The 24508-nt window shown below is 37.3% G+C and overlaps 1 protein-coding gene across 1 annotated transcript in view; it reads left to right on the top strand.

Annotated features, from left to right (window-relative positions):
* The window catches only part of LOC150086800 (transketolase-like protein 2), a 199701-nt gene that overhangs the window by 100734 nt on the left and 74459 nt on the right, over positions 1 to 24508 (top strand). Inside the window, exon 7 of the mRNA XM_090372758.1 lies at positions 16954 to 17147. Within this exon, the coding sequence (XP_090228884.1) occupies positions 16954 to 17147 (194 nt within the window). The remainder of the gene's footprint in view (positions 1 to 16953; positions 17148 to 24508) is intronic.

Raw genomic sequence — 24508 nt, forward strand, 5'->3', positions numbered from 1 at the left:
CATGCTGTATGAAGTAATGAAATTTTTGGATATGGCGTGCACATGGTAAGAATATACCCAGATCCTTCTCTTAACGTGGCCTCGACAATGTACCCCCCCACATATACACTACTCGGACTCCCTCCAGTCACTGTCTGGCAGAGTAGAGTAGAGGTAGCAAAATTATACACTAGCTGATCCAGAAGCTGCCCAGAAGCTGCCAATAGGTTCGGCCTGTGAACACCGTTTTAGAGCTGTACCCTCAAAATGTAAGGAAATTTGGATCTTGCTGTGAAGCCCACCAAAACCTCAAAAGGTTTTATTACTGCATGATGGAAGAGATGTGGAAGGGTTGACCGGAACTTAGCTCTGGAGACTAAACATGGGTCTCACCACTTCAAGCCTCCAATAAGAAAAGTGGTGGTATTGCACCAGTTGTGAGGCGCCTCCGTAGCCAGGTGGGAAGGAGCAGCAGTGCGTAGCACACGCTTCTTGATTAGATCGGGGTTCGAGCCCGTCACCACCAAATACGGAGGATGCGGAAAGGTTAAGGAATGACCACCGCATATCCTGGAGCAATATGGCCTTAGTTGCTAATGCTCCTAAAAACCAAACAACAACAGCACCAGTTGTTCCTGGTAACACAGGGGCGGCATTCCTCCATGTGGTGTGGATGCCACACCTCGGTCCCTGCTTACGTTGGTTCACACCTGGGTGTGCTTGCGCACGGGGGTTATACCCAGGATTGCTAACAGTCCCACCGTCATCAAGGTGCAAGCAGAGGATTTGTCTGTCACAGACCGTCCGGACTTTGCCGAAATTGGGTCCACTTGACCCAATTTCAGCAAATGCCTCAGTTTGGAGGGAGAGACTGCAAAAATGTGTGGAGCTTTATGAAGACATTTTGAAAAGTGATGCCAATTTTATTTCTCTGTCATTTATCATTTCTATTAATTAGGAGGTATAACTTTAATATACCTCATAATCATAATATCTGAGTTTCTTTTGTTAATATTTCCTACATTCATAAAGGCACGTACTTTTCTTCATACATGCATGGGTGTGTGTGTATGTATGTATGTGCATTCACACATTCAAATAAAGTTACTTGAAGTGCTGTAAATAGCTTTGTACATCACACAATGCACAAAGCAGTTTAATATGAAAGATTTTTTTTTTTTTTAATGCAGGTGCTGGGAATCTCTGATTAAAAATACTATTGCATTTTAAGCATCAGAAAACTAATTATTTTGAATGGAGGATTTAGAATTTAGAGTAATGATAATAATATTTAACCTGGTGGCAGTTGTGCTCCCCATTCATAGCAAAATCAGTTGCGTGGCATTCAGAAAAGAGAAAGCTGGACAGATGTTCAACATCCTTTTATTTCTGGAAAACATTTTTGTATTTTTCAGTAACACTTAAGAGTATGGCAGTGCTGAACTTGTTATATGGATTGCAATACTTATTAAATGTTATTAATTTTTTTTAATGAAAATTTAAAATGTGTTTTTTTACACCTGTTATTTTCAGTGAAGCAGAATTTTTTATTTTTATTTTATATTTTATTAATTCTGCTAAAAGTAAAGAGAAATGTTATTAACATGAAATTATTGATAATTACTTTCATTTTCAAGTTTATAAAACTGTTAAGTGCACAAAATTTCAAAATTTGTCCTGAACACCTTTGTTTCCCTTCCCTTTGTTGAAACCTTTTTACTATAGGTGTCAAGTGCAAGTTTCTGCCATTATATATAGACCACATCTCACACCTGTAGCTGCCACAGCATGCTGTTAAGTCTTATCAATTAGTACTTTTAATTACTTTTTCTTAGCTCTTCTTTGCAAAATATGATCACTGAACTAATTCATGAGCTTGATACATGTTGTCCTTCTGGGAGGTAAACATCCGATGAAAATAATAAAAAAACAGGTATAATGATGATGCCAAGTGCAAGCTGGCAAAGCGAAATAACATGAACAGATATATCTGGGAAAGTAATGCATCATCTTCAGAACTTAACTACCTGGTAGTGTAATGAACTAGTATTTAGCTAGAATAGCACTAATCATGCCGAGTGTCTTCTTCTGAGATGAGAACTATATTGTTAGTGATCAATTCCCCCCCCCCCCCCCCACACACACACATAATGTTGTTTATTTGTGGAGTTTTTGGTAGTCTTTTTTTTTTTTTTTTTTTTTTTTAATTAGATCAGCTAGTCAAGTTATGGGATCCAGTTTAGACTTCAGCAACATATTTCAAATAATCTGTACTAAATGCATAATGAATCTTATTGTATGCCAGGAAACTGTAGCAGCTTTGAAATACATTGCATTTCAAATAATCCAATGTTGAATTAGTATTAGTAGTGGCAAATGATGCAAGAAAGCAAGATTTTAAGACATCGGCCAAACCTCCCCCATATCCCCGCTAATAATTTGTCTAGTTCTTTCTTGAATTTATTCAAACTACCTACTTCGGTAACAACAGATGGAAGTTTGTTTCAACAATTGTCCACCTGCTGGCCAAAGGCAAACTTCTGCACATCTATCCTGCAAAGAAGCAAGTATGGGTTTTGTTGATTCTCAAGCAGTAAAGGTTTGCCTATATTTAGGAAGGCAGGAATAATTTTAGATTTTTAATCATTCATTAATATGTGGGAGAGCATTTTTTGAATCACCACTGCTGTAAAGGCAAACTTATTTTAGTTTATTGGTTATTTTTATATATAATTACAGAAAATTCCAACTAGATAATATTGCACTACTGTGATCTTTGAACTTCCAAAAAACTTTAACTTGATAATGAATTCCAAAAAGGAATTCATTATGAAATCAAAAGAAAGAAAGGAAATTAGAGTTGGTGGAAAGTGTAGCTCAGAAATACTAATGTATTAATAAAAGTTGCTTAACTGTACATGTAAAGATGGTCACAAGAAACCACGTTTTCAAGGAGGTACCTTCCTTAAATTTTCAGTGTAATATTCCAGTTCACAATCCAATAATTTTCTGCATAGCTATACGATTTTGTATATGTCATGGTTAATTTATTCGATCGCTTAACTCCGAAGCAGTTGCTTGTAAAATTGTATATCATGGAAGCACATTGAATCTACAAGATCGTATACATTGACATTTGAAGAAGTCAGTAGCACATCAGTATTAAGAAAACTACTTAATGATTTTTCCCCCCTCATTAGTAATACTGTTTGTTTTACAAACAATGTTATTAATAAACACAGGTAGTTTGTCTTATTTATTGTCTCAAAAACAGTCTCATTTATTGAAGTTTGTTTTTGATTTGATGCCGGTTTTGGGGAGTTTATAATATAGCTGTAATGTATTAATTACTAAATAGCTTCCAATAGAAAAATTTCCCTGAATTTTTGTTAAGTAAAATATATAACAAAGAAAGATTTTAACAATACAATTTTCAAAAAACAATTCATTATAGAGCACACCTTTTTTTTTTTTTCCTTTTGCACCAAAGGTAACAATGAATGTGAAGGTTTTAGTGTGATATCTGTTTTTGGAAGTTTATAACACAGCTTCAATAGTGATTTTTGCCTTTAAATTTTGTTATATAATCAAATACAAATCCAGGAAAACTTTTCTTTTCAAAATAAAATTCTATGTGAGTAGCACTAACTTCTTTATTTTATCCATTGTGGTGTTTTGTTTTCTATTTGACATTTAGTTTTGGCAATATAATGCAGTTGCCAATAGATGAATTTTTTTGAAATTTTGTTTCAAGATACAGTGCATACTGAAGAAGTAATGTATAATCATTTTATTTTCAAAAAACACTTTGTTGTGAGGACCATACTGTTTTTTTTTTTTTTTTTTCTTTGCATGCCAAAAACAGTTATATTGTGTTTCTTTTCTCTTCATGATGTAAACAAGTGGGGTTATATAGCCACCTTAGCTGAGTGAATCAACTACTGCCTACTAACTCACCCCATACTTGCAAACAAAAAAAATACTGAAAATGAGTTGGCTCCTTTCTGAAGTAAGATTTAGAGAGTAACACCTAAACACCCACAACTCTCAGACTTCCACTTGTGTAAACCAGAAACAAACTGGAGATGTGCAAATGTATTCTCAATTCACAAAAGGGGATCAAAGGATGAAGTGAATAATTACAAACCTGTAAGATTGACTTATGTTTCAGGGAAAATAATGAAATCACTGGTTAAAGAAGTAATGCAGGACCATCTAGGCAGGAATACAGTGTGCAGTTATACAGCAGTCAGAGCTGCATGGATTTGTTAAGGGTGATCTTGTCTGACCAATCTGATTGGTCACTATGATATAGTAACAAAGGAAATGAATGTAAAAATTATTTTACATCATATACTTAGATTTCAGAAAAACTTTTGATACTGTTGCACACAAGAATACAAATTGGAGCAATGTAGCATTAGGAGAAATTTACTGCTATGGATAAAGGGATGGCTGAGTGAGAGAAGACAGAGTAGTTATCAATGGACACTGCTCTTCTTGAACTAATATTATTAGAGGAGTAATGAAGTATAATAGGTCCAGCACTGAAACCTGCACCCATCGTTTTCAATATTTATTGGTGAAGGCATAGTGTCTAAGTTTACAGACGATACAAAGGTTTGGAGAGTGGTTGATGACAGTAATTGGATATGCTACTGCATCAAGACCTAGAAAAATTGGGAATGTGTTCTGAGAAGTGGTAATTGAAGTTGAGCATTGACAAATGCAAGGTACTGTATGTATGTAGCAGTAGTCCCATAGTAACATGGTGGAGAACAAAAGACACCTAGGAGTAACTGCATGGTCTGACATGAAGTTCTCTGAGCAGTACAGACCGGCTGCTAAGACAGCTCATGGGGTTTTGTCAGTGATATACAGAAATTTAGTGTGCAGGATTAAAGAGCTGATTATATCATCGTATAAGGTAATAGTTAGGCTGATGTCATATTTTCTCTAGTTCAGACAATGCACATGAGGTGGCATATTTTTAAATTGAAAAAGGAATGGCTGCAGGAAATTTGCTTTCAGACAGTAGATACTGATTGCTGGAATGAACTAGCACATGATAGTTGGAATAAATTTAAGAAAGAACTAGGCAAATTAGAAGAGATGGATGGGTAATGTGGGATTTTTTTTTATTTTTGGCTAATGCTTTATAAGCTTGCTTTCTGGCATTACATGCCACTATTAATATTAATCATCCTTCTTCAATTTAAATTTATGACACCCCTTCCCTCATGTGTAGTCTGAGCAAGAGGAAGAATACCATCAACATTGAGCTTGCTCAGTTCATTCAAAGCCTTAAACACCTTAATCAGATCACCTTGCAGGTGCCTTGTCTTCAGATGCTACAATTTGCAGAACTGAAGCATTTCTTGGTAACACCACCCTTTTGTTCCCTTCACTAATCTCGTTGCCCTTCTCTTCACCTGTTTCAGCAGATCTACATCCTTCCTAAAATTAGGTCTCCGGACTAGTATGCAATCTGATGTGGTCTGACCATTGCCTCATACAGTGGGATAATCACCTCTTTATCTCTGCTAGCAAAGTTCCTGTATATCATTGATAATACCCCATGAGCTGCCCTGGCAGCCTGTTTGCACTGCTCAGAGAACTTCATATCTGACAGTACAATTACCTCAAGTTCTCTTCATTTGCATGGGATGCTTACAAATTAACACATGACACAGAAGCCTATGATAGATACAAGTTGATATGCAACCAAGTTACAAAGGAGTTTAGGCAGGCGAAGGCAGATTACGAGAAATCTTTGGCAAGGGATGCAAAGAAAAACAGCAAAGAGTTCTTTACTTATGTAAACTCTAGAAGGAAGGGGATGAATCAGATTAGTCCACTTGATATTGATGGGTCAACTGTTGATGATCCTGCTCCGGTAGCTAACAAACTAAATGAATATTTTGCATCGACATTCACACATGAGGAGTTATTCAGCGAGGGGAATGCCAGAGGTATATTCAACTCTGGCAGTAAGCTAGAGAATCTTGTAATAACTGAGAGTAAAGTGGAGGAGAAATTGTTGAAGATAAACACAAGAAAGGCACCTGGGGTGGATGGGATCTATCCAGTTATATTAAAGGAGGCAGCAAAGGAAGTAAGCAAACCCTTAGCCATAATTATGAGAGCTTCCTTGGACTCAGGGGAGGTACCCATAGACTGGAAATGTGCAAATGTGACCCCAATTCACAAAGGAGGATCAAAGGCTGACACAAGTAATTATAGACCTGTGAGCTTATCTTCTGTTCCAGGAAAATTAATGGAGGCACTGGTTAAAGAAGAACTGCAGGATCATTTAGACAAGACTTCAGTTATAGCTCGGACACAGCATGGTTTTGTTAAGGGGAAGTCTTGCCTGACCAATTTGATCGGATACTATGATGCAGTCACAAAAGAACTGGATGCAGGGAATAGCTTTGATATTATATACTTGGATCTTAGAAAGGCTTTTGATACTGTTGCACATGGACGACTGCTACACAAATTGGAGCAGTGTGACATTGGAGACAAATTGCTGCTATGGATAAAGGGGTGGATGAGGGGGAGAAGACAGAGAGTGGTAATCAATGGACACTGCTCATCGTGGACTAATGTTATTAGTGGAGTCCCTCAATGCTCAGTGTTGGGTCCATTATTGTTTTCTGTATTTATAAATGATATTGATGATGGTATATCAAGCTTAATGTCCAAGTTTGCAGACGATACAAAGGTTGGCAGGGTTGTCAAGGACACTACTGACACTATGCTGCTGCAACAGGATCTGGAAAGGTTGAGCAGATGGGCTGAGAGGTGGCAAATGAAGTTTAACATTGACAAATGTAAAGTACTATACATGGGAAACAGCAACCCCAGAGCAATGTATCAACTCTGTGGTACTACACTGACAGTGGTAGAGAATAAAAGGGACTTGGGAGTAATTGTGCAGGCAGACATGAAGTTCTTTGAGCAGTGTAGATGGGCTGCAAGAGTAGCTCATGGAGTATTGTCAATGATATACAGGAATTTTTCCAGCAGGGATAAGGAGGTGATTATTCCCTTGTATAAGGCAATGGTCAGGCCACACCTAGAGTACTGTATACAGGTCTGGAGGCCTCGTTTCAAGAAGGATGTAGAGCTGCTGGAATGAGTACAGAGAAGGGCAACAAGATTAGTGAATGGAACAAAGGGGTGCTCTTACAAAGAAAGGCTTAAGTTTTGCAAATTACAGTGTCTGGAGACTAGGCACCAGCGAGGTGATCTGATAGAGGTGTATAAAGCCTTGAATGGTTTGAGCATGCTCAATGCTGATGGGATTCTTCCTCTAGCTCAGAATAATCACCTGAGAGGGCATAAATTCAAATCGAGGAAAGACAGATGTAGGATAGACGTGCGGAAATTTTCCTTTAGCCAGCGGGTGGTTGGTTGGTGGAACAGACTTCCATCCCTTGTCGTGGAGGTTGAAAGCCTAAATAAGTTTAAGGCTCAGCTGGACAGGTATTTTGAAGGAACAGAGGGGTGAAGTGGAAGTGGTTTTTTTTTTTTTTTTTTTTGGCTGATGCTGCATAAGCTTGCTTTCTTGCATCAAATGCCTCTGCTAATGCTAATTTTCCACTACCCTGAGTGTACTCCCACACAGTTGGTACATTAATCTGGGATTACTATTATCCTTATGCAGTACCTTGCATTTGTCAATTTTAAACTTCAACTGCCATTTCTCTCCCCATCTGTCTAATTTTTTTTTTAGATCTTGTTGCAGTAGCTTACCCTGATTTACTGTCATTAACCAGCCTGCCAATATGTGTCATCTGCTAACTTAGACATTAAGCCTGATATACCATCAACAATATCATTAATAATAATAGAAAACAACAGTGGGCCGAGCACAGAACCCTGGGGAACTCCACCTATAACAACAGTCCATGAAGAGCAGTGTCCATTAATAACCACTCTGTCTTCTCCCACTCAACCACCCCTTTATTCAGAGCAGTAACTTGCTCTTAATGTCACATGAGGATATACTCTCAGGGAAAGTTAATTTCCAGTGTAGGGTTTTTTTTTTTTTTATGTGAACCCCAAACACGAGAGGTATTAGAACCTATAGTACTTGGTACCGTGCTTGGGTTTGAGGTTAAGAAGACGAAAGAAGATATTTGTTGACATTGGACTTGAACTTCTGTAGATTGTAATTTTCGGGAAATATGTATGAAGGAAGGTTGTTCCAGAAAACGGCAGTTGAATGAATAAATGAGGAAGATGAAAAGTTAGTTCTGTGGGTTTGAAGTTGGATAGTAAATGGATGTTGGCTAGTGGCGGCACGTGTTCGGACTGTTTTGAAAGAGAGAGCAGGAATTATAGAAGCCAATTCAGAAGAACAGTGTCCATGGAAGTATCTGTAGAAGAGGCATGCAGCAGAAACAGTGCATCTATGAGAAAGCGAGTAGAGAGACTCTGTTAGAGATGAATCATTAATTAACCTAACTGCCCTCTTCTGAATGGAATCAAGAAGCCTAAGAGAGGTTTTAGGGGCACCACCCCAGATGTGTGAACAATATTCCATGGCAGGGCAAATTTACGATTTATACAGAGTGAGCAGCTGTTTGGAAGAAAAGTAACGCCGAGAGCGAAAGAGAAAACCAAGTTTTTTAGATGCAGAGGAAGCAATATTTGTAATGTGCTTGTGCCAAGAGAGATTAGAAGTCAGGGTAATCCCCAAAAGAGATATATCATTTTGCCTAGAAATCGGAGTGTCACTAAAGATAAGCATAGGAGCAGAAGAATCCTTTTTGCGAGATATAAGACAAGACTGAGTTTTAGAGGGGTTGAAATCAACTAAGTTGTCCTTGCCCCACTGGAGAATTACCTGAAGATCGGCATTTAAGGAACTGGTAGCAGATTTTCGAGAAGTTGAAGCTGATTGAGCAGGACAAGGTTTCTCAAAATGGAAAGTTGAATGCAATGTGCTATCATCGGCAAAACTATGGATAGGATTTCCAGTCAATGGAAGAAGGTCATTGATATACAAGAGGAAAAGAGTGGGGGAAAGAACTGAACCTTGGAGGACACCGGCATTAGTGGAGAAGTTAGAAGACAGAGCGCCATCTACCATCATCCTCAGCGAGCGATCGGAGAGAAAACTGGATAACCAATTACTAAAAACAGTTGCAACCCATAAGATGGAAGCTTGTTTAGAAGACCTTTATGCCAAACACGATCAAAAGCCTTTGAGATGTCAAGAGCAACTACTTGTGTTTCACCGAACCTTTCCATTGAATTAGTCCATAAATGGGTAACATAAGCCAGAATATCTCCTGTGGATCGACACTGACGGAATCCATACTGGTGATCGTTGATCAGACGGAAGGTTTCTAGGTAGTTTAAGAGTTGGCGGTTAATTGATTTCTCCATTACTTTAGACAGAGTAGAAGTAATTGCAATGGGACGATAATTGGATGGGAGGGATTTGTCACCCTTTTTAGGAACTGGCTGGATATGAGCAAATTTCCAAGCAGAAGGAAAAACACCTTTGGAATAGGAAAGTGAAAAAAGGCGGCAAAGAATAGGAGTAAGTTCAGGAGCACAGGTTTTGAGAACAAGTGGAGAAATACCATCGGGACCTGGAGCTTTCTTAGCATCAAGATTCATCAAAATCCTTCTGATATCCTTTTGACGGAAGACCACAGGAGGCATTGAATGGAGCGTGTTGGGAATGGTGGGGGGTGTTTTACCAAGATCATTAATACATGAGCTGGAAGAAAAATGGGATGCTAGCAGGTCAGCTTTATCCTTGGCTGAAGTGGCAACAGAATCATCTGGTTTGGACAGAGGTGGGAGCAAAGATGGGCAAAAGTTGCGGCCAATAGCTTTGGCAAGAGACCAGAATGCTCGGCTACCATTAGGGCAAGAAGCAAGTTTTCTACTCTTAGCCTGTTCAAACTCTAGTTTGGACTGATTAATAACGGCTTTGCAACTGTTGCGAGCTTTGGTGTAGGCAGAAAATGAAACTGAAGAATTAGAAACAAGCCAATTACGATATGCAACATTCTTCTCTTGGACAGCCTTAGCACATTTATTGGAAAACCAAGGTTTAGATAAAGGGCGAGATTTTAAAGTGGAGTTTAGAATAAACGATTCCATTCCTATAAGAATAATTTCACTGACACAATTTGAGCAAACTTTGACATTAGAAGTTTTTTGAAACAGTAATTCGATCAAGGAAAAGAAGAAAATAAATCTTGCAGGTCATCCCAATTTGCATTCTTGTAATGCCAAACAACACGTGGTTGGGAATAGCCATGAGATAAAGGTTCCATTGGAGAAGAGACAATCACCAAGTTGTGATCTGAAGTGCCTAAAGGACCTCTCACTTCGACCGTGTACTTAGGAGGGTTGTTTGAGAAAAAGATCAAGCGTATTGGCTGTATGATTAGGATTGTCTGGTATTCTTGTAGGTAAATGAACAATCTGTGCTAGGTCATTAGTAATTGCAAAAGCCTCAGCATCTCGACCTGCTGGGTCGGTGTGACTAGAAAACGGAAGCCAGCTGGAGTTGTGAACATTAAAATCACCAAGGAAAATTACTTCACTGTTAGGAAAGTTGGACTGGAGAAAGTCAAGTTGGAAAGAGATGAAGTCAAAGAGCTCCAAGTGATTAGTGGAGTTGGGAGAACGGTAGAGACAACAGATGAATTTGACACAATGAGGTAGAGAGATTTTAAGCCAGAGAAGATCAAAGAGAGGAGATTCAAAATTGCCAAGTCTCTGACAGGGAATATCAGAACGGACATATGCACAAGTACCACCTTTGAGGCGAAACAAATCATACAGCGAATAATTTGGGCATCTGAGATGAGCAGTAGATGAGTCAACCAATAACTGAGATTCTGTCAGAAAAAGTACATGGGGTTTGGCAGACTGCAAGTGGAAATGGACATCGTTGAGATTAGAATTGAGACCACGTATATTTGTGAAATGAATTAGGAAGTCCTTGGGAGGTTTAGATCTTTTCGCAGATAAGCTTGTTCTATTAGTTTGACAATTCATGGTGTATTCAATAGTAAGAAAAAGTAGGTGGGACATGCTGTATGAAGTAATGAAATTTTTGGATATGGCGTACATGTGGTAAGAATATACCCAGATCCTTGACATAACGCGGCCTCGACAATGCTCCCCGCATACACACTACTCAGACTCCCTCCAGTCACTATCTGGCAGAGTAGAGGTAGCAAGATTATACACCAGCTGATCCGGAAGCTTCCTAGAGAGTTACCAATAGGTTCAGTCCGGTGTACTAACTAGCGGCCGGCCTGCGAACACCGTTTTAGAGCTGTACCCTCGAAATGTAAGGAATATTGGATCTCGCCATGACGTTCATCATAACCTCATAAGTCATCAATCATACTGCATGATGGAAGAGATAGGGAAGGGTTGACCGGAACTTAGCTCTAGAGGCTAAACATGGGTTCCACCACTTCAAGCCTCCAATAAGCAAAGTGGTGGTATTTCACCGGTTGATGAGAGTCATCTACCACCTAGTACTGCCTGGTAACATAGAGGGGCGGCGTTCCTCCATGTGGTGTGGGCGCCACACCTCGACCCCTGCTTACGTTGGTTCACACCTGGGTGGTCACCCACCATGTACTTGTGCGTGGAGGTTATACCCAGGATTACTAACAGTCCCACCATCGTGAAGGTGCAAGCAGGGTGGACTTGATCACTGCATTTGACTGTCCCTATAGGGAAAATATTTATTACTGGTGACTTACTGGTTGGGGATTATTAATTGTTACTTTTTTAACTTTTTATTGGTGTCTTTAGTCTTATGTGCTGTTGTTTTCTCCTGCTCAACCAGGCGCCTCCGTAGCCAGGTGGGCAGAAGCAGCAGTGCGTAGCACACGCTTCTTGATTAGACCGGGGTTCGAGCCCGTCACCACCAAATACGGAGGATGCGGAAAGGTCAGGGAATGACCACCGCATATCCCTGGAGCAATATGGCCTTAGTTGCTAATGCTCCTAAAAACCAAAACAACAAACAACAAACCTGCTCAACCATCCCTTTTTCCATGTGTCACTTTGTCTCAATGGAAGCCATGCAGGAATCACTTGCACCTCTACATGCAGCTGCTGTTAATATATTAATCCACATTCTTCCCCCCCTCAAGCTAGCAGTGTTCTGCCCCACCTAAAATCCTCAATGACATCAGCAAATATCCTTGCATCCCTTCTATTTAAGTGCATCCCATTCCTGTAAAAACAGTCTCTCCTATTAACAAGTACAGACCTTTCTGAGAAATATTTTACTCCATGAGCCTTGCAAAGTCTCTCCAGGGCAGAATTGATTGACTAGGCTCCCTTCACATACTCCTTATTCTTATGTCTGGCAGAATTGCAGACATTTTCAAATTTAATCCTGACTGGCTATTTTTTCAACATGGCCTGTAATTTTTCAATAAAACCTCACATCTCCTACTCTTAATATCAAAATATCAACTAACAACAACAACAGTGCCACAATATCACCATTTATGCCCTTAAAAGATGATAGTAGCTCTATAACATCATAAACTTTTAGCCCCAGGCAGATGTACCCTGTTCTTATTCCGTCTATACGTTTTACAAAATATATTTCCATGACAGTAGTCACGCAAAAGCAATGTTGTGTGAGACCAGTGCACTTAGCCACAGAGGATATGATTGTCTTGTTGTTGTTGCATGAGTGTAGTCCAGTGTTGTTTTGGGTAGCTGAGTGTACAAAGGAGCTCCGTTTTTAATTTCTTTAAGGGTACAACCTGTTCTTCAATCCCTCATATAAGCCCTTCAGAACAGTGAATTGGCACTTAAGTTCCCCACACTCTGCAACAAAAGCACATAGCCTACACACTACAGGTAACTTTGCAAAAAAAGACAGTTAGCACAACGAATGTAGCCATGATTCACAAGAGAATTGCCATTGGTAGTTCTCCCCCGAGCCAAAGCATTCCTGCTACTTTGAGCTTTTTTGCTCTTGAGTCTAGTCCAAGTTTAAAATTAGCATGCAAACTAAGAGGTTAGAGCAGCAGTTCCCAATGTTCAAAAATTTTCAATAATGTTCAAAAATTTAAACATTATCCCTAGTGCCCCAGGGATAATGTTTAAATTTTTGAGGGAAACACAACGATACATAACATCTGTCGAACACGGGCAAACTACTAGCTAGGTAGTTCACAGTTTCAACATTACTTATTAAGTTGTTTGGACCTAACTACTTAATAAATGGAACTGTTTAGCCTAGGGGCACCGTGAAAAAATTACTGAGACACTAAGGGTGCCATGAACCAAGAAAGTTTGGGAACCTCTGGGTTAGAGTATAACAATGCACACTATTACATGCTACACTTATGTTTTTAAATAATGCCACTGATTTTCTTATTTAAAAACAAAAAAACATGCCACCCTAAACGGTTACCAACTTTGAGCTACTTATTTACTACTACAATGCATTACACTACAAGTTATTACAATACAGTATTCATGCTGAAGCTGAAAAGGCACATATCATTAAAAACCACAAAGGCTGTATGAATATTAAGTTGTAACTTTACTAAATTCTTAACTAAATTGAAAATTAACCCAATGAACATGATTAGGACTATTAAAAGTATTTATTGAACACAATTTAGTATGTTAATTAAAAAAAAAAAGCAAAATTTTCCAAACTTTCCATTTTGAAGAGCTGTAAATTTTCCAACTTCGCTTATATGGTTAAAAGAGTAAGTAAGTCAAGGCCAGAAATGTAGAGCATTTTTCTGAGTTAAGTGCATATGCATATTGGATGATAATACTTGGTTTGACTGTGATTCATTGTTCAAAAAGTGAAATTCCAAAAAATGGCAAGATTGAAAATCCAAAAAAATCTCAAATTTAGAAATTGGAGATCTTTTTTTAATCTACATGTTAATTTAATGATATTAAGTTTCATGAGGTGGAAGCAGAGATGTTATTATTGTGCACTCTGTTAAGAATAATTATTTAATAAGAGAAAAGGGTAAAATGAACTTTAAGATCTGTTAATTCTTTTATTGTACAATGAAATTTCAAGGCCAGAATGATCCAGAAAAATGCCAGGTTATGTGAGTGGTCAGATCATGGGAACCCAGATTAGGGAATGGCAGTGAAAACTACAGCTTTACAAAGGTTTCAAGTAGAAAAGCAGCTGGTCCACCAAATATGAAGTGCTGCTGTTGTTGTTGTTTTCATCTGTTCAGTTGCAGCTGGCTCTCTGAGACTTTATGGGGTGAGCTGCCTCACTGTTGTCTGGTCTTCAACAGCTTCTTTCAAATCCTTCATGTTCTTGGTGTTGAGCCAGCATGTTCTTTGCTGACCTCTTCTCCTCGTTCCACTGACCTTTCCTAGCATTATCTATTGGTTTTTTCCAATGAGTCGGGTCACATTACATGACCAAAATAAGTCAATCGTAGCTTGGTGATCTTGGCTTCCAGTGATGTCTGGCTTGATGTGATTTAAAACTTTTCTGTTTGTAACTTTTGTTGTCCATGGTATGTGTAGCAGTTTTCTCCAGCACCAGAGTTCAAAAATGTCAATTATTCTTCTGTCTGCTTTTTTTCATTGTCCAGGTTTCACGCCCGTAATTTATCGAAACATTATAGCATTAACCATTCTGATCTTTGTTGTAAGGCTGATGTCTTTGTCTTTCAAAATCTTTTTCATGCTCATCATTGTGCTGCATCCAAGTGAAATCTTCTTTTAATTCAGGGCCAGATTCTCCATCTCGGTCGATCTTAGATCCAAAAAAGATGAAGTCCCGGACAGATTCCACCGCTTCATTGTTAATTTTAACTTCTTCAGTCCCAGCTGTCATCTTTAACCATTAAAATCAGTTGTATTAGATCATCCTTATTTTCTTCAAGTAGAGTTGTATCATCTGCATATCTTAAATTATTGATGTTTCTGCCGCTAATTTTCACTCCAATTTCTGACTCATCTGGGTACAATTTTTCTCATAACTGATCCTATATACAAATTAAATAGAAATGGGGATAAGATACAGCCCTGTTGCACACCTTTTCCGATTCCAAACCAGTCTGTATCTCCAAATGTTGTTCTGACAGGTGCTTCTTGGTTGGTGTACAATGATCTTATTAGCTCAACCAAGTGTGCTGGTAGCCTCAATTCTATCAAAGAATTCCACAGTTTTTCATGTTCAATACAATATAAAACACTTTGGTATAGTCAATGAAGCATGGGTATACATCTTTCTGTAATTCATGGGCTTTTTCTATGATCCAACAGATGTTTGCGATGTGATCACGAGTGCCACTGCCTTTGTAGAAACCAGCTTGAACATCAGGCAGCTCTGTTTCTATGATTCTATACAGTCGTTCTTGAATAATTTTCAATAGAATCTTGCTTGTGTGTGTGATATCAAGGCTATTGTGCTGTAGTTTGAGAAATTTTTGGTGTCTCCCTCTCTGTTATATACATTATATGACTAAAACTATTTGGATACTTCCATGATATGGAAGGAGTATCTCCTACACATGTATTGGCTCAAACATACCAGTAGTAATCTTTTTGGGTTAGCCTCTGCAGCAGAAGTGTGGATCAGAACTTTCAACATGGGATGATGGTTGGATGTCACATCAGTAACTTTCCTGTCCATGTAATTGCAATTTGTCTCAACTTCCCAAAATCTTCCTTTGTGGAAACCAGCTTGGACATCAAGCAGCCCTGTTTCTATGATTCTATACAATTGTGCTTGAATTATTTTCAATAGATTCTTGCTTGTGTGTGATATCAAGGCTATTGTAGACTTGTTCGAAAAGATAGTTCGAACAATTTTGGGTGTCTCCCTTCTTTGAGATTGGAATAAACACTGATCTCTTCCAGTCTTTTGGCCACATATTACTTTTCCAGATCACCTGGCGCAAAGCTGTGATAACTGTAATTGGCAAAAGTGTTAACAGTTCCATTGGTATTCCATCAGTTCCAGGGACTTTTCTCCTTGGTAGTTGTTGCAGTGCCCATGCTACCTCTTCCTTTAAAATATGCAGTTGTTCTTATTTGCATACAGTTCTTCTGTGTACTCCTATAATCTTTTCCAAATTCCTTGTTGATCTGAAATGTAGCTTGTAAATAAGCTACATTTCAGGTTTGAAATGACAAAGAGAAACTGGACTGATTATTTGAATTTTAAACAGCATTTATAAGAATACAGAAATTTAAAGCAGAAAATGCAACCAACCACAAATCGAAGACATTCCATAATTTGGTACTATTGGAGGAATGAGGGACTTGAATTTAAGAACAGACTGTGACAAAAAATTATGGAATGTCTTAGATCTATGTTGATTGTCACTTTTAAAAGTATGGCAACCAGTTGACAAAAATTTGCTTCTTAACCAGTCATTTTGTAATTTTTCTCTTTTTTAAATTAACTGTACACTTAATAAAGATAATTATTTTTTGATGACTTACTTGGATATTTTCAGTTCTCTTATATTTTCTCCTTGGCATGGCTCATAATTTTTTTTTTTTTTTTAGTTCAAGTAAATTGTAATTATTGAGACAGGCTCCTGTGTTCTCAATGGCCTATAAATGATCTTTTAAAAAGCAATTTAGTAGCATTTAATTTGAGTCCATACTGTAAGTAAACACAGATGTCCTGAGAGATTTAAATGGTCTCTTCATCTTCCTTGCTTCTCTGAGTCTGCTTTGATGAAATCTAAACCTAAAATATCCTTTTTAATAAAGGATATTTTAGCTGAGCTTCATAAAAAAATTTTTTTTTTTGCTATGTCATTGTTTTCAGCTTTTCATAAAGCTTGAGTTTATCTGCAAAAGATAATATATGTTGACTAGTTTTCCTAATGGATTACCATTAGGAAAACCGGTCAACATAAATGTCATTATCAGTTTAATTATTTAATAAAGATAACTTTATAACATAAATGTTTAAATAAGTTTAAATGAAATTCTTTCTAGGTATTGAGGATCAAGAAAATTGGCATGGGAAGCCACTAGGAGACAAAGCAGATGATGCAATTAATGCTATTTCACAGTTAATTTCATCTGGTAATGTAATCGCATCACCAAAACCACCAATTGAGGATGCACCTGTTGTTGATATTACAAATATCCAGTTATCTGAACCTCCAAACTACAAGCTTGGAGAAATGGTATTTTATCTTCTGTTACATTAATTAATAGCTTTGAGTTTTAATTAAGAAACATGAATGGTAAAATTTTCCATGCTTATTTTTTTGAATACAACATAAAAATGACAAAGGTTGTCTCAGTATGAGAAATGAAAGAACTAACAATTCTTAATCACATTACATAGAACTTCAGAATTTACGTAGCTGAGGAAAAAAGTAAGATTAAAAAAAAAGTAAATTTAAAAAAAAAAAAGTAAAAAAAAGTAAGATTAAAAGTAAAAGTAAGATTTGTTTTCAAGGATTAGTGATAAAAGTAAACACTGAATTTCTTGTAAATCACTGGCTTATACAAGATCAGGGGCAGCTCGTTTGTAGGCACTTTGGAACTGCAGCACCCCTAGCCTTTTAACTCTAAATATACAGTTAACAGAGTTATATGAAATTTTGTGAATAACAATGCAGTGCAATGAATATTGTTATTAACAGGTCTCGCATATAGTATACTTATCCTCTATTTCCAGTAATCATTTCAATAATAAACGAATAAAAACACTAGATCGTTTTCAACTTTGAAGTTTAACCGTAGGTGGAACTGTGCACTACGCAGTTCACATTTAGGCCCCAGTGGTTGAGTCAATGCTAAGTTGGCAGGTTGCCAATACGCATTTGTTAGAGGTGACTTAACGAGTCAAAGTAACTGTGGAGCGAGCAGTGCCGATTTGACCAGTGCACCAACTTGAATGAAAAAGTGATTAATCTATTTTCAATAAATAAAAACCAAAGAATGGATTTTATTTTTAAATAAAATTTTGAGATTATCCAAGTCTGTTAATGGTAAGTGTCCAGTTAATGTTTTGTAGTATTTTTAACTTGCTTATTATTATTATTATTACCATCTATGTCTACATGTCTTATAACCAGGGCAATTTAATGTAACTTTAAGAAGCAGCACCCCAATATATCAGAGTCACAAGCCGCACTGTACAAGATTGAAATAACTGAGTTTTCCTTTAGCTTTAATTTTCCCTTCTTTGTTAGTATTGTGACTCGAAAGTTGGTTGCCCCGTTATGGTATTAGTACAATAAACTGGGCTGAATATGCATTAGGCATTATACCACATTATTCAGACATTTGCCCTTTCAATAAATTACACCTTGTAAACACATCTGTTGTAGAACAAAACAAATTTAAAGTGTCTCACCTTGAACTATGTAATGTTTGAATGTGCGATAAATGAACAGCCTGAATATTAACTATTCAAAAAAATTAACTAATTTAGTGATCTTTAAGACATAAATGAAAATAGCTTTTAGCTATATGAAGCATATAGATTACAAAGGAAACTACAGTTTAAAGTCTTGGCATATTACATATTCTTCTGGGTTGAATTTGCAGGTCTTATACCATAATCAGTCATTCTCTCTTTCAATAAAATTACATCTTGTAGACATGTCTATTGTAGAACACAACAAATTGAAAGTGTCCCATCTTGAGCAATGTAATGTTTGACTTTTATGTATGTAGCAGTTCTCACATGGTGGTTTGTTAAATATTACTTTTTTTCAGCTGCTTGAACTGCTTTCTTTATTATTAACAGCCTTTAACTTACAAATAAATGGTACAATATATGGTACAATTTTCTGCACTGCACCCAAATAGTAACATTACTAGAAACTGTTGCTAATCTTCCATCATAGTTATTTTTTCATTTTCTATCTGTGGCCATCTCTATAGTTAAATGATATGACACTGTATGATAAATGCATAATTTATGCATGTATTTTAGGAAAACAAAAGTAGTTAGCAATTTTCTGTGATCACTGTAATATTCATAAAGTTTTGATGTGTTTCATTTAAATAGGATTAAATCCTTATTTAACATATCGTAAAGTGAGTGCCCATTGTTTTACCAATGAATTTTAATCCACAATCCAGCTACATTGTGCATGACTATGACTACTGATTTAGGCTTATGGCCATTACACTGTCATTACAAGGCTCAATTGCAGCTCTACTTTTAGACCAATTTTCAAGGAAATGTGAACGTACTTTTTAAATTATATTTGGCTATAAAACTCAAGTTATATTTGGCCCAGCCTGCTATTCAGACAGCTTGCTTTTGTGTGAATTAATTGTTCCTCATCTCTGCTGGCGAATTTATTTTTCAATAGTAACTTACACCACTTTGACATGATTTGTCTGTCACGATGACAGACAAATTACTTTGTTGAGTGATTTTATTCATTGAAATTATTCCCAAGACTTCTTTGGAATATCCCAGTCCAACCTGCCCACCCCATCCAAACAATTGATCGACAGGCAAGCCCTATCAGAATGATTAACTGATTGGAAAAGGCATTTTGCTGATAGCTTTCGGGAAACTGTTAAACTACATTTAAGAAAATACCAAGTGCTCACAATGTCGAAGTTCTGGGGAAGCACTTGAAATTTACAATAGTTTGTTGCTAAGTGTGAGGTTAAAAATGTAAATTGGGAATGAATTTAAAAGATTTTTATACCCTACTATAAAAATTACATCATTAAATTAAAAATGGATATTTGGATAGATTCAGAAGATAAAATAAAAACTATCTGTTTTACCAATGAATAAAATACATTGAAACACTGGTTTCCATCTCGTGCTTAGCATAGACTAAAAAGCGTATGTGATTGACTGTCTGCGCTTAAAGTTAACAATAAACTGTCCATGCTGAACTGCTAACAGTAACAGGTCTGTGAATTTTATATATATATATAAAAAGATTTAAACATCAACTTCCTACAGGAGAAATCAAATTTTAGGCTGATACTGAAAGCTGAATTTAGAGTGGAAAACTTAAGACAATATAGACAAATGATGCACGAAAAACCATTAACTTTGAGATTTCCTACAGGTTTAGCATGGAGGCTATTTAGTAATTTTGTAAACTCATTTTATATCACACAATATAGGCATAAGGGGGAAAGAAAGCAAGAAAGGATGGGGGGGAAAAATATATATATATACAGGGTTTTCCCCCCCTCAAGTATCAAAATCGAAAATATAAACAATAATTGCAAAATATGAATGTTAAACATTCATTAATACTGCATTTCAAACCACGTGTGTAGTTCTACAATATAGTGTACCCCACTTTACAATATTAATCCGTTACCATCGTATTGCGAAAATATTGTAACGTGAACCCAATAACACAGTTTTCTTGGTAACTTGTTCCATGACCTCGGAAGTTGAAATTTTCCTTATATAACTCGTTTTTATAGTGTAAATTGTATTAGTTACCAATTCAAATCATTAAAATGCACTACACTTCATCATTATCATATGTTCTGTTATAAGAGCCAATTTTGAATAGCTTTGTGATATTTTTCTAAAGCAGATTTCTGGAGGTCACTACCATAAAACAAAAACAATTTGCACTTTCCGGTTTATTGGGCTTCTCTGTTAGTGCAAGCAATTATAAATGGGTAGTAAACTCAATGTTATTGCATTTGAGAAAATACCAATAGCTGGAATTGTGATTTTTTTTTTTTTTTTTTACATTATTATGGTGAAACGTGTTTTCCCCCTTTACTGAAATCTTCAATCGTATAAAAAACATAAATAAATTTTCAGAATCTTCTTTTCATTTCTCGTTACTCTGTGCAAATTGTGTTAGTTTCAATTTGTGCATTTCATTAAATGCTTATGCGTGCTATTGAAATTTACAAAGAAAAGAGAATATTATCTTGGAAATAAACGCCTCTTGAATCATTTTTGATGACTACGACTCCTTGTGCAACAAACCAGCAAGTGCTGAGCCAATAAGGAGTGATCAACGAGTGTGCATTTAGTTGATGATGAAGAATAAACATTCTTTAAATTTGTAAGTCATAAATAATTTCTCTATTATAATTTGCGCATACTGAAAAAAATTATACCGAGAATAGAAACCAGCCAACCTATAGATTCTGTTATAGATTTGCAGATGTGCATATCAGAGTTGACAAAAGTGTGGAGTCAAGATGGGACGAAAATTTCCCCCTTTTGCGAAACAATTAAGAATTGTTTTGCAAAAGCAGGTTTTGCGAAACAATTCCTGTGATGAGAGGGATGAACTGCTACAAGACATTGAGCAATCTTGAGACTAACTCCAAGCAAGAGGTTTGATCAGTGGAGAAATTATTCTTGAAGGATTTTTAGGAGTTGATAATGATGTCATAGTAGCTGAATATCCAAGTGACTCCTTTTCGTCACTTGGATATTCAGAATTTGTCACTTGGATATTCTCCAAAATGTTGGAGAATATTCAAAGAACTAGTGAATATCGACGATGAGATGGACGAAAATGAGGGCAATATTAAAACTCCAAAAATGAAATGTTGGCAGCGTTTGAAACTTTGCATCGAGGTCTTCAGTATGAAGAAAATGTGCCAGAAAATATATTTAAGTGCTTAAACAAATGCAAACATTTTTATGCACGATGTACAGTAAAATCCAGTTTACAACAAAAAATAACCAAATATTTTACGACATAATTCTTAAGTGTACTAATATATTGTGTGTATGGTGGAAGTAGTCATTTCTTAATATGTGTTAATAAATTAATTGATTTAAAATGTTAGAAAATTTATTCATTCCCACTTATATCCGATTTATTTCCCATATTTTACTGTATTTCTGAGTTGAATTACAATATTTTTCATTGTTGAAACGGTCATATTTCTTTATAACAAATTTTTTCAAGCGAACAATCGATTTTGTTATGTGGAGGTCTGACTGTATATACACCGATGAGCCAAAAAATTATGACCAGTGAGTTGTTATGCAAATCGAAGCAACTGCAGCTGAACTACAGTGCAGATCAGGACACGGCATAAAAAAACACCTCATACTGAGCTCCGCTAATCAGTGTTATTCTTGTTCTTCAGATGGGAAAGGCAGTGAACTTAAGTGAGTTTGACAAAGGCTAAATTGTAATGGCCAAAATGACTGGGTCAGAGCATATCTGAAATGGCACAGCTGGTGGGGTTCTCATGGGCAGCCGTGGCTAGTACCTACCAAAAGTGGTCAGAGGAGGGAAAACCCACGAATTGCGGGGGAGGTGTTGGACGACCATGGCTCATCGATGCTCAAGGTGAGTGAACGCTCTCCCAGATGGTACGTGGCAACAGAAGGGCAACTGTGGCGCAACTTGCCAGTAATTGGAATGCTGGTGATGGTTGTAATGTGTCACAACACACAGTACATCGAACCCTGCTGAAAACGGGGCTGCATAGCCACTCTGAGCGCCCATGCTAACCATGGTTCACTGGCGACAGTGCCTAAAATGGGTGTGTGAGCATTGAAACTGGAACTTGAGTGATTGGAAGAAGGTCATCTGGTCTGACGAATCACGTTTCCTGTTGCACCATGTTGATGGCTGGGTACATGTGCATCGTTTACCTGGGGAAGTGATGGTGCCTGGATGCACTGTGGGATGAAAACAAGCCAGTGGCGGCAGTGTCATGCTTTGGGCGATGTTCTGCTGGTATATCCTGGGTCCAGTCATCCATGTGCCGGCACTCTGACGTCTACCATCTACCTAAACATCATTGCTGACTAGGTACACCCTTTCATGGCAGCAGTCTTTCAGCAGAATAATGTGCCTTGCCACAATGCCCGGATTGTTTGAGACTGGTTTGCGGAACATGAGGAAAACTTCCAGGTATTGCCCTGGCCTCCAAATTCCCAGTTCCTCAGACATTAATCCCATCTAGCATCTGTGGATTGTGTTGGAACAGCATCTCCGATTTGCGGTGTCTTAACCACAGACCTTACAGGAATTAAAGGATCTGCTGGTTACGTGTTGGTACCAGATACCACATGACACATTTAGAAATCTTGTAGCATCCATGCCTCTCCGTGTACAAACTGTTTTGGCTTCACGTGGAGGACCAACATCATATTAGGTAGGTGGTCATAATGTTTTGGCTCATCGGTGTATATGTATCCTTAGTTAAATGGGTAATGAGAACCAGCTCATATGTTCATGATAATCATTGTTCCTAACGAAGAAAAAAATCAGTTGATATCAGTAAAATCTAACAGAAACAAGAGTTTGGACCAACAACAATGCTAGCAAATAGCACAAAACTGTTTATTGTTTTAAAGGGAGAAAGACTGCCAGAAAAAAAAGCTCCTTTGAAAAGTCAGAGTATAAGAAAAGTGGCACATGGGTTAAAATTGCTTGGAGAAGAAGAAAAGTATTGAAAGGCAAGAGGAATTCTTCAGTAGGATGCATTTAGAGGGCACCTGAACTAAGAATTTTAAAATGATTGCACATGTTCAAGTTGTTATCTATCTACTAAACATTCTCAGTTGTCACTATATTATAAGTTGACATTGATATGCCATTTAAAGAATCTGAGAAAGAAATATACAGAATAACTTTGTTGACCACTTTACATCCGTAGTAAATAGTTATAATATTATTGGAAAGTTCATCTTTTGGATTTGATATCCATTCCAAATACTATTAATGGTGTTACAATATGCTATGTCTCTAATTCTCAACATTTTGAAGATAGTGTTTCTTGGCCAGATTCAGTGAGAGATGGCATAAAAAGTGCTTCAGTGAATAGGGCAGCACTGTTGATAGTGTTCCTATTAATTCTACATCATTGAAAAAGTGTAGTAATAAAAAGAAATCTGTTATGAATCCAAGACCTGAGGTATAAGGTTCATAATGTTCCTCCTTGTGCGTTATTTTCTTGTCAATAAGTTAAATTTTTTCTGAGAAATACAGAATACAGGTTTATTGATGCTGTAAGAGTCAGGAGACCGGCTCTTACAGTATCTCAACTCTCTTTCACCCTTCATTCAGTTCACCGTTGAGCTGGAGTTGGACAATGTTCTTCCATTTTCGGATATCCTTGTTTGGCATGAGGCAATTCTCCAATGCATCACAGCCTAAAAAAAAATGTGCAACTTGTGAAATGTTTGCCGAACTCTCTGGAACAGAACATGATCTAGCCAAGGAGGATGTCTGTGTGTGCCAGGTGCAGAGTGTCTAGAAATTAGGCATCAACTCAGCGTTCTACTGGGCATCTATGAGAGCTTGAGGTGTAGGGTAGATGCCCTCGAATAAATTAATATGAGGGGCCCGTCAAGTTCTCAGCTGCCCAACTGAACGCCAGAGCTCACTCCTGGGCGTCAGGCAACACAGCGGCAATCTCCAAGGCAGAATGCGCTGGTCCCAAAGGAACTAGTTATTGTTGGTGACTATTGTCAGGGAGACGGGGAATATATTGTGTAAAAAGGATAGATGGAGCAGGACCAGGGTATGTCTGCCAGGGGCATAAGTTGATGACGAAAGTATATATCATCTTTTAACGGAGCAAAAGGTGATATTGTTGTACA

Source organism: Mastigoproctus giganteus, chromosome 4 (genome assembly GCF_048544385.1).
Source record: "Mastigoproctus giganteus isolate SK-2022 chromosome 4, ASM4854438v1, whole genome shotgun sequence".
Classification (NCBI taxonomy): Eukaryota; Metazoa; Arthropoda; class Arachnida; order Uropygi; family Thelyphonidae; genus Mastigoproctus; species Mastigoproctus giganteus.